The 11281-nt window shown below is 42.3% G+C and overlaps 1 protein-coding gene across 21 annotated transcripts in view; it reads left to right on the top strand.

Moving 5' to 3' along the window:
• The window catches only part of APBB2 (amyloid beta precursor protein binding family B member 2), a 398765-nt gene that overhangs the window by 189106 nt on the left and 198378 nt on the right, over positions 1 to 11281 (top strand). For all 21 annotated transcript variants that reach the window (NM_001133964.2, XM_063723212.1, XM_024245652.3 and 18 more), the window contains 1 exon segment: positions 8763 to 9578. In NM_001133964.2, the coding sequence (NP_001127436.2) occupies positions 8763 to 9578 (816 nt within the window).

Raw genomic sequence — 11281 nt, 5'->3', positions numbered from 1 at the left:
TCATATTTGACAGGGAAGTACCCCATTCTGCTCTAGGTTACAAAACATATGCCTTTGACTCTAAATAGCCCATGTTCTTTTGGGAGTCACGGTAGAGTTGAGTAAGAATTTATTTGAGCTGAGACTGAGGAGCAAGATAAATTGGTCTATACATTATATTAAAGGATTTTATTTTAACTCTTGCTCAGATGCTACATGGGGTAATAGCTGAGATAACTAACTGATCATTGATCGCCCTTTCTCTGATATCAGTGCGTTTTTCAAGGAAAGGAAAGATGAATTTCCTGTTGACTTAACTATTAATAACAGTGGTTTCCTTTCAGTGTTTAATAAGAAACTGTCAGAAATTCTGCCTAGACATTTTATGTCAACATTTCTTGAGATGTTAATGAAACACTTGCCTTTCCCGTTTTACTTGAGGATTTATTCTCCAAACATTTATGACTGCCTACTCTGTGCTAGGTTTCTGTGCTGGTTGGTAGAGGTCACAGTCTAGTGGGAAACTTAAACAGGTTAATAGTAAAAGTAAAACAGCATGAGTGATGCGGTAATAGAGATGCATTTATGAAGGTGTGAGAATTGTGAGAAGGAGACTTCAGAGGGACAAGAGAAGGCTTCATAAAGAGGGGACATCTTTTCTGAATCTTCCGAGTAGTAGGAATTTGCTGGAGGGAGGGAAGGGTACTGAGAATGTGTGGAAGGACAAGGAAGATGATGTATGCAATCAGAGCATTCCATGTGCCTCTGAAATAATTAACTCCGTGTACATCATTTTATTCTTCCCAGATCTCACACTTCCTAGTCTAGTGGTTCTCCAAATTGGCTGCAGATTAGAATCACTGCAAGAACATTTTAATGCCCTGACTGGGCCCAATCCCAGAGGAACTGAATCAGAATCTTAGAAGTATTTTTGTGAGTGGGGCCTAGGCATCTATACTGTTTTAAAAGCCCCCCAGGTGGTTTTTACATGCGGCCAGGGTTGAGAACAGTTCCTCATTCCCTTTACATCTGTTCCTCTGTGTCTGGAATTTATTCCTTCTGGTGGCTTCTTGGTCTCGCTGACTTCAAGAATGAAGCCATGGACCCTTGCGGTGAGTCTCACGGCTCTTAAAGATAGTGTGTCCGGAGTTTGTTCCTTCAGATATTCAGATGTGTCCAGAGTTTCTTTCTTCCAGTGGGTTCATGGTCTCGCTGACTTCAGGAGTGAAGCCACAGACCTTTGCAGTGAGTGTTAAGATGGTGCATCTGGAGTTGTTTGTTCCTGCCAGTGGGTTCATGGTTTCGCTGACTTCAGGAATGAAGCCACAGACCCTCACAGTGAGTGTTATAGCTCATAAAGGTAGTGTGGACCCAAAGAATGAGCAGCAGCAAGATTTATTGTGAAGAGTGAAAGAACAAAGCTTCCACAGCGTGGAAGGGGACCCGACCGAGTTGCCACTGCTGGCTCAGGTGGCCAGCTTTTATTCCCTTATTTGGCCCCACCCACGTCCTGCTGACTGGTCCATTTTATAGAGCACCGAATGGACCATTTTACAGAGGGCTGATTGGTGCATTTTTACAGAATGCTGATTGGTCATCTACAATCCTTTAGCAAGACACAGAGCACTGATTGGTGCATTTTTACAGAGTGCTGATTGGTGCATTTACAATCCTTTAGCTAGACACAGAGCACTGATTGGTGCGTTTTTACAGAGTGCTGATTGGTGCAATTACAATTCTATAGCTAGACACAGAGTGCTGATTGGTGCATTTACAATCCTCTAGCTAGACAGAAAAGTTCTCCAAGTCCCCACTCGACCCAGGAAGTCCAGCTGGCTTCACCTCTCAATCCCCCCTCTAAACAGGACACCCCACCTGCTGTTGGGAATTGGGTGATGACTGCTCTAGCTACTTCCTGCTGGATAGGGGCAAAGAAGGGGCCCTGCAGTTATAGTGTCCTCTAGAGAGGAACTCTTTAGGCCAGTGAAAGGGTCAGTGGGTCGATTCAGGGGTCCTCGGTAGAAGTTGTTAGTTGAGCTCATTTGGGGTTCCATTTGTAAGACCATCTGTAGCTTGATGGCCTCGATTCCAGAGGAAACAAATTTGACAAGGAGGTTAAAAATACAGGGCCCGAAGGTGAGTAATAGCAAGATGGTTGTCACGGGACTTAGAAAGGGGAGAAGCCATGTTGCTTAACTCCAGAGGTTGGTATAAGAGTTTGAAAGGGGTTGTCTGATTTCAGAAGCCTTTTCCTGTAAACGCTGGGCAGCATCTCTTACTATCCCTGACCTGTTAGTGTAAAAACAACACTCTTCCCCTAAGAAGGTGCAGCAGTCCTCCTTTCTCAGCAGTGAGGAGGTCTGTGCCCCAGCGGTTTTGGAGTGTCACTGCTGCCAGAGAGTCTATTTGGGATTGTAGAGTAAGGATAGATTTCATTATTTCTTGCAAATTGTCTGAGAAATCCTTTGGGAGTGCGTGGTAATAGGATAATACATGTTACACTGTTAACTTTTAGCAAACTTTACTTTTGTTGAAAACCTTATAAGTTTGGGATTATCTTATAAGTTAATATGGACTGAACGCCCTGGGTTCTTTGCTGTTAATAAGATCTCGTTCAGTCCATATTAACTTAGAATTGGTATAGATGGCTCCTTCCTGATTCTGTAAGTACTTTAAGGTTTGGCTGAGGTCAAACAGCTGGCACGTTTGAGCAGACCAATTATTAGGCAGTTTTCCTAACTGCTTCTACAGGAGTTCCCTTATCACTTACTGAATACCCATTGTGTCTTTTTTCCTTAATCACCTGGGAGGAACCATCTATTGTCCTGTCCTGAAGGAGTTCCTCCTAGCTCTAGTTGGACCTTTGTATGGTAATTAGTTGAGATTTAGATCCCCTGTTAGGAAACCTGCGGGGTTAAGGATTTTTGATAGGAAGGCTATGGGTTGTCAGTGGCCTCAGTGCTTTCCAGCTACGCCCTTGTTTACACTGGCAACAAGGTGGTATTGGAGTGTTACAGGGTTACAGAGAAGACCTTCAATTATCAATTATAGTTTTTAAATTTACCCTGGCTTTTAAAGGAATAGGGTACACTGTTTTTTCTTTACTACTTCTGTCTCTTTCTCGCTGACTCCTTTGTCTCTTCCTCTCTTTCCTTCTCTCTTTGACTTTCTGTCTCTCTGTCTCTTCCTCTCTCTCTTTCTGTCTTTCCCCCCTCTCTCTTCGACTCCTTGTCTGTCTCTTCCTCTCTCTGTCTCCTTCTCTTTGTCTCTCTGTCTCTTCCTCTCTCTTTCTTGGACTTTCTGTCTCTTTGTCTCTTTCCTTTCTGCTGCCTCTGCCAGCTGCTTATGCTGCTGTTCTCCTGTCTCCTTCCCCTTTTGATGGCTTCGGCATTGGAAGACTGCCATCTCCTTGGGTTTTTGCACTACATGCAAAAACCTTTTCCTTTTCTCCCACTTCTTTACCGTTTCTACCGTGCAGTCCCCTCATTTCCTGCTTTCTCCAGGCCAAATCCCAGGGCGCATCCTCATCTGTTCATCTCATCACGCCCGACGCCTTCATCATCTTCCCTTCTGTGACTATTTCTGAACATTGTCCCCCTTTTTAAGTTTCCTGCTACACCACACCCCTAGACTGTTTCCTCTCTGGGAAAAGTTTCTCTTCATAGAGAAAATTAAGGCTGTCAGTTTCGCTTTTGCTTGGTTTTGTGTCACTGTAGTGACACACGTGTCTGTCCTTGTCCTTACTGCCTCTCTTCCCTCCTAACGTGAAGTGACCCTTATCTTGGGCAGTGCTGCTTCCAGTCCGGTCTTGTCCCTTCTCTTCTCTCATCACGTGGATTCTACCTTACTGTTCTGTTACTCTTTCGTGTTTCCACTTTTCCTCTCTTTATTGACTTCTGCTTTTACAGCCTTTAAACAATAAACCATAACTAAGAATCTCATCTTTAAAAAGTAAAAAGTCCCTCCCATAACCCTGGGTCATCCTCCAGCTACTGTCCTGTCTCCCACAACTTTGTTGTTAGTGAAGCTCCTTGAATAAAGTTCACTCTGCCCACCTCTGCCATTCTCCTGAAGCTGATACGATAGAAGTCACCAGTGTCTTTCTAATTACTCAATTCACCAGACTCTTCAATCCTCACTTCTGAATCCAAGTGGCTAATGGGAACCTTATCTTTCTGCCCTGGTCAAGGGATGATTGACCAGAGCTGGAACTGCGGTAGTGGGAGAGTAAGACTTTCACCCCCATACCTAAGTCTCTTGTGACTACCTTGTCCTCTCCCACTTTCTGGACTGGACTGTTGCAAAGAACCTCCCAACTGGTCCTGCTTCCCTTTGGTAAATGGCAGAGTCCACTCTAAGGCCAGAGAATGAGCCTAAAAATGGGGCCAGCCTACTTCTTTGTTGGTTCAGGAGACACTGTCTGTGTACCTTTTTCCACTGTTTCTCTTATCACCACTGATGTTTTAATTGCCTGGTTTACATTACTTCTTTAATGTCTTTTCATCATAGTCATCGCCTTCTTGGAGAATATACTAGAGGAAAAAGGCTCAACATATGCACAGATATAACACACACACACTCAGAATGTACACATCAACCTTCCATTCATTCTTCCTGCTGTTGCCTCAGGGTCAAGTCCAAAGTGTTAGAGCATGCTTCAGAAGAACCCCTGCCTTTGCCCTTCCCCTCCATCATACTGCCTCTCCTTTCATGTCTCGATTTGTTCAGGCTCCCTTGATGATAATCCTCCCTTCCCTGAAGATCCTCTCCCAACCCTAGGTGAGTAGCCCACTTATTCCTCTGCCCACCAGTCACCCTGGGTGATTTCTGTGACTTTATTGTGTGTTTTTCTTCTACAAGTCTGAAAGCACTTAGCAGGTGGGAACTTTATGTTCCTTGGTTTTCCAATTCCTAGCACAGTACCCAGCAAGAAGAAAGTGCTCAGTCAGTGGTGGCTTGAGGTATGGTGGTCAGAAATAAAAGTGTGCAAGGAAGGAGGGAGCTATAAGATTATAATAATCCCTAACATGTATTGAGCTCTTACAGTATGCCAGCCATTATGTCAAAGGTTTGACAGTCATCTGTTTTAGTCCCCAACAAAACTCAATGAGGTGTAGATATTATTATAATTTCATTTTACAGCAAAGAAATAGGAGTTTAAGTAACTTGTTGGTTGTGTTAAAGAGTTTGGTCTTATTTCTTAGGCCTTTTGATTCCAAAGAAAACAGTCAAATATTAGAAGGTTTAAAGAAACATTGTAAGATTTTCTTTTATTTAAAGAGAAACACAAACCTCTATCCTCTTAAACCCGAGGAATGTATATTTTTTTTCATAATTAAATCTTTATAGACCCAACTTATTTGTTCCTTCTTAGTCTCTTTCCTCTCTGTGTGTCTCTGCAACAAGACCATTTCAATCACTTGGACCAGTTAGAGTGGAGGGTAATCTGGGGGCCCTGGTAGGCAGCCCCGCGCTATATTATTTGCGTACAAAGTGGTGAGTGGAGCTCACATTTATTGTTATAAACTCGTACAAAGTGGTGAGTGGAGCTCACATTTATTGTTATAAACTCCCTGTAGGCATTGCTCATTTTACTTGTCATGTAAACCAGTTACTATTATTATCCCCATTTTTAACCAGTAAGTAGCTCGGATAGGTCTTGAGCCTTTCTCTCTTTGACCATGAGATCTGTGCTCTTAACCCTTACAGCATTTCCTCTCACTTGGGGCTGCTTTCTTGCAGCCTTGATCTTTCTAGGATTTTGCTAACCTCTAGCTACTTCATGACCCTTTTGAGCCCAAGGACTTCCTAAGCTGATATGTAACTCCTAGAGGAACTCCATAGTTCATGGGATTAGTTTGGCTGCCTTAGCTCTAGAATTGAACTTTTTCTTTTGCCTCCACATGATACCATTATTTAATATCTAAGATATTACTCAAACTGTGTTCAGGCTTCGATATATAAAAACAACATATACAGGCTGGGCCTGGTGGTTCACGCCTGTAATCCCAGTACTTTGGGAGGCTGAGGTGGGAGGATTACTTGAACCCAGGAATTTGAGACCAACCTGGGCAACAAAGTGAGACGGGTTTCTACAAAAAGTCAAAAAATTAGCCAGGTGTGGTGTATACGCCTGTGGTCTCAGCTGCTTAGGAGGCTGAGGTAGGAAGATCGCTTGAGCCTAGAAGATTAAGGCTGCAGTGAGGCATGTTCCTGCCACTTGTACTCTAGCCTGGGTGACAGAGCAAGACCCTGTCTCAAAAGTAATGATAAATAAATAACCAACCCTGTCTCAAAAGTAATAAGTACGTAAATAAACAAACCAATAAATATGGCGTATACAGAGCTGCATTTTTTCATCCAGTTTGTATTGGATGGTCCTTTTCTATCCAGCCTCTTCCCCCTCCTGCCTGCCCTCCATTATTTCTAGTAAGCAGAAGAGTTACATGGCCCCCAAGAGGGTAATGGGATCCCAAAGACTGTGAAAATGTGGCTAGAAGTCTTTTTTTTCTTTTTTGTTTTTTGAGACGGAGTTTTTCTTGTTTCCCAGGCTGGAGTGCAATGGTGCGATCTCGGCTCACTGCAGCCTCTACCTCCTGAGTTCAAGTGATTCTCCTGCCTCAGCCTCCTGAGTACCGGCATGTGCCACCATGCCTGGCTAATTTTGTATTTTTAGTAGAGGCAGGGTTTCTCCATGTTGGTCAGGCTGGTCTCAAACTCCAGACCTCAGGTGATCTGCCCGCCTCAGCCTCCCAAAGTGCTGGGATTACAGGCGTGAGCCACCACACCCGGCTGTGGCTAGAAGTCTTAATCTGTCATATTGAGGATATAAAAGTTACTTAAATATTAAAAATCACCTAGAAATTCTGATGGTATTCTCCCTGAAAATATGTATGGTTATAAACAAAGTAAATAAAAATATCTCCCTAATAACATTGCTAGAATGTATAATAGTACCTAGCATCATAAAGCAGCCTAATATAAATGTTTTGCCATGCCTTTTAGGAAGCCAGCAGATTTGCACTTTCTCATAATCTCACTCTAAATACCCAAGAGTCTAAAAATAACTTTCTCTCACGTATCTATGCTCTGGATATGTGTCTCAGGGAAAACTTCATATAGGTTTCAGGTAGGCCCTTCTCATATGAAATGCCACTCTTGAGTGAAATTGAATTATAAATTGAAACATATGTTTCCCATAAAATGGTATAATAGTTGTAGCCAAACGGTAATAAAAAAAAATTTTTTTTTAATTTAATTGTCAAGAGTATTGTTTAAAAGGCAGAAACCTTCCATTGGACTGGGTGGAGGAAAAGGACATTTTGAAAAAGGAAAAACCACACTACATTCTCTCTTTCTGTAAAATGAGGCCTAAGAGCTAAGGTGAGGTCCTGGGTAAGAAGGAATCCCGATAAATAATAACTTCAAAGAATGGGGCCCAAGTTCCTAACCCTTGGGGTTATAGCCCTTGACTTTCTTATGGGCCACATGGTCATTCTGTTATAAAAATGGCCATGGCCTAGAGTGGAGGATTGATGTTGCCTTGCTTCCTGGAAGCATAGGGACTCTAGAATGAGTAACTTTTTTCTAAAATTGCCCAACCTAAGTATTTGGTGATGGAGAGATACCTCTAAGCTCCCAAACAGGGAAATTCTTGCCCTTCTCTCCTGCGAAGATCCCTGTTTTGCCTGGGGGAGGAAGAGGGAATTGTCAGAATATAATTTCAGGAATTTCAGGAGCTGTGCTTTGGTTCATCTGCTGGTGAGGTAGAGATCATCAAAGTCTCTGTGGAGGGCAAAAGGATCAGATAAGAAAGAAGTCACTCCTTATAGACTGAGAAATCTGAAACCTTAGGAATTCTTGCTGATGAATTTTATTCCCTTCTAGTCTAAGAAACCCTTCTTTCTTCCCAGCGAGAGACATATAGAATAAATCACTAACAGCGCAAACAATATTTGAGATAAATGGAGTTGCCAGATAGTTTCCTAGGAGTTCTGCAGAGGCACGTGATGACTGCAAACATCTGAGTCTGTATTTTAATTCAGTGGAATATATTCAGACTCCTCTGGGAGCTCTAACATGTTGTCTGTAGCCAAGGGCTCAATGCTACAGTAATAGTTTTGTGTGCGTGTGTACGTGTTCTTCAGAAATTAAGCCATTTCTTCAAAATTTCAGTTTAGTACAAACAGTAAGCCCAGGTCAAAAATGTTCACCAAGACATTAGCAAACTCTAATGGAGGGTTAGTTTTCCAGGCATTCAGAACACAGTTTCTAAACGTGGTTGAGAAAAATTACCTTGGATGTATGGAGCATCATTGAACAATGACCTTTCAGGTTAATTAAGAAAGCTGAAGCCCCAGAGGAATCTTGAGCAATTTTTTGTTGTTGCCTGAAGGAACCAAAGAATAAAAATGTAGTGGGAATATTTGGAAAGGGGATGATTTTTCAAGCTTGTAAAAAATGAAGACCAGCCACCAGAAGAAAATGCTTTTATGTGAATTCAAAGAGAAATGCTTTTTTATTTTAAGTAAAATTTAGGTCCTCAGACTTCTTAGCTTTTCTATTAATTGGCTTTTGGTTATCCACGTTAAGCCCTTTGTTTGCTCCTATTTAATATAGGAACAAATGGTGAAATAAAGAGGAAAATGGGTCCATTCTATGAGAATGTATGTGCACTGGAAGCATTTCTTCTTTTAGTTTTCTATATAAAAATATTTACTCACACTGTATACTAAGTAGTTTAATCATGGCAGGTGTCTAATGACCTTTTTTTTTTTTTCCAGCTGACTCAGGTGTCGACACCTTGGCAGTGTTTATGGCCAGCAGCGGAACTACAGACGTCACAAATCGCAACAGCCCAGCCACACCACCAAACACCCTTAACCTCCGATCCTCCCACAATGAACTGTTGAACGCTGAAATAAAACACACAGAAACCAAGAACAGCACACCTCCCAAATGCAGGAAGAAATATGCACTAACTAACATCCAGGCGGCCATGGGCCTCTCGGATCCAGCTGCACAGCCCCTGCTGGGAAACGGCTCTGCCAACATCAAGCTGGTGAAAAATGGGGAGAACCAGCTCCGTAAGGCTGCAGAGCAAGGGCAGCAGGACCCCAACAAAAACCTGAGCCCCACTGCAGTCATTAACATAACTTCTGAGAAGTTAGAGGGTAAAGAGCCCCACCCACAGGATTCCTCGAGCTGTGAGATTTTACCCTCCCAGCCCAGGAGAACTAAGAGCTTCCTAAATTACTATGCAGATCTGGAAACCTCAGCCAGAGAACTAGAGCAGAACCGAGGCAACCGTCATGGGACTGCGGAAGAGAAATCCCAGCCAGTCCAGGGCCAGGCCTCCACCATCACTGGGAATGGCGATTTGCTGCTGCAGAAACCAAACAAACCCCAGTCCAGCCCTGAAGACGGCCAAGTAGCCACAGTGTCATCCAGCCCAGAGACCAAGAAGGATCATCCGAAAACAGGGGCCAAAACCGACTGTGCACTGCACCGGATCCAGAACCTGGCACCAAGTGATGAGGAGTCCAGCTGGACAACGTTGTCCCAAGACAGTGCCTCCCCCAGCTCACCGGATGAAACAGGTACCCCTGGGGAAGGCATAGCCTCAGCTGGCACTTTCTTTTGATGTTTTCAGCTATTGGTGGAGTAAATCTCTAGACTGACCAAAAATGTCCATTATGCAGAGAGGAACGTGAGCATCTTGCGGTAAAATTGGGCAATTTATTTGCAAAATATTACTGCTTTCCTCAACCATATTTTAGGTTAGTTTCATTTTGGATCGTGCATAAAGTTGTTTGTTCTGGGAAGCATTTTTGTAAAATAAACAGACACTTGGTGTTAAGTACAGTAAAATATCATGTATTTAGAAGTTACACTTGCAGTGCATAGGTAGACCATTTCTATATGCTATCTAGAAATACTGGGTTTTGGTAAGCAAAATAATAAAAGAAACAAAGTTGTAGGGGGAAGGATATAACCCAATTAAGAGAACTATTTTAAAGGCTTCAAAAGAACTTATTTATGGTGAAGCTCATAAAAAGTTAAAACATTAGCCGTCTGTTCATTAAAGGCATTTCTCTTTTTGACATTTACTGAGGAGTATTTTATTAGCCTTAAGTAATATTTAAAAGTGGGAAAATGGTATTTTTGAAAAATATATTCAGAAGTTTAGGCTTTTAACTAGTCTGATTGAGACCAGTCTTTCTGGACTTTTGTCTATATTTGTAATATTTTGGATTTGTCGGAGGTGTTAAAATGGTGACAGAAATGAACAGGATCCTAAAAGTCAGCTACTTTAAATATCATTTTCTTATAGCTCCCACTATACTGATTGTAAGATTGAAAAATGTGGAGAACCTTATTGTATCTGAATTCAGCGTAAACAAGCACTCAGAAAGGCTAATTTTTTAAAAGTAGTCCAGCAGTTCCCCTAGTGGGTCCCAGGACTATGTTAATATAGATATAACAAAGAAAATAGATACAACCACCAGGGAAGGAAATCACATTTTTACAATCTATAAGGTAGATAAATTACAAGGACTAAAGTTAAGGAAAAGAAGAGTTAAGACATTAACTTATTTAAGAAGAAAAAAAAGTAGCTTTTTTGAAGTGCCCTTTAAAAATCCCAGTACTTTCAATGATGCATACTACTGTGGGATGTGACGGTAGGGAGGTTGAGATGAGGCCATTTCATCTCATAACGGTCTGGCCCTGCACATTATTGGAATCATAATTATGTTCAGTAATGTCCCTGAGTTCACAGCTCTCTATCCTTTTTACTCATTTAGAGAATTCATATCCTGAAGCTGATAGACATTGTCACCTGCTGGAGTTTGAATCTATTAATACATGAAAGACTCCTTGCACATCTTCCAGCCAAGCTCTACCTCCTGTGTTCGGCGTTTACTGACACCTTGCTGTCTCCCTCTGGTCATGGCACCCTTTCTGTTACTCTTCCTGGTGTAGCCGGTTCTGTTGTAGTTAAGTTTTAAACTAACCTAAAGTTTTGTTCAGGCATGGTGGCTCTTGCCTGTAATCCCAGCACTTTGGGAGGCTGAGGCAAGAGGATCACATCAGCCCACAAGTTCAAGACCAGTAAGACCCCATCTCTCCTCCTCCAAAAAAATTAGTTGGGCATGGTGGACAGTGGCATGTGCCTGTAATTCGAGCTACTCAGGAGGCTGAGGCAGGAGGATCACTTGACACCAGGAGTTTGAGGCTGCAGTGAACCATGATTATGCCATTGCACTGTAGCCTGGGTGATAGAGCGAGACTCTGTTTCAAA

This window comes from Pongo abelii, chromosome 3 (genome assembly GCF_028885655.2).
Source record: "Pongo abelii isolate AG06213 chromosome 3, NHGRI_mPonAbe1-v2.0_pri, whole genome shotgun sequence".
Taxonomy (NCBI): Eukaryota; Metazoa; Chordata; class Mammalia; order Primates; family Hominidae; genus Pongo; species Pongo abelii.
This window is presented reverse-complemented; position numbering and strand designations above follow the sequence as displayed.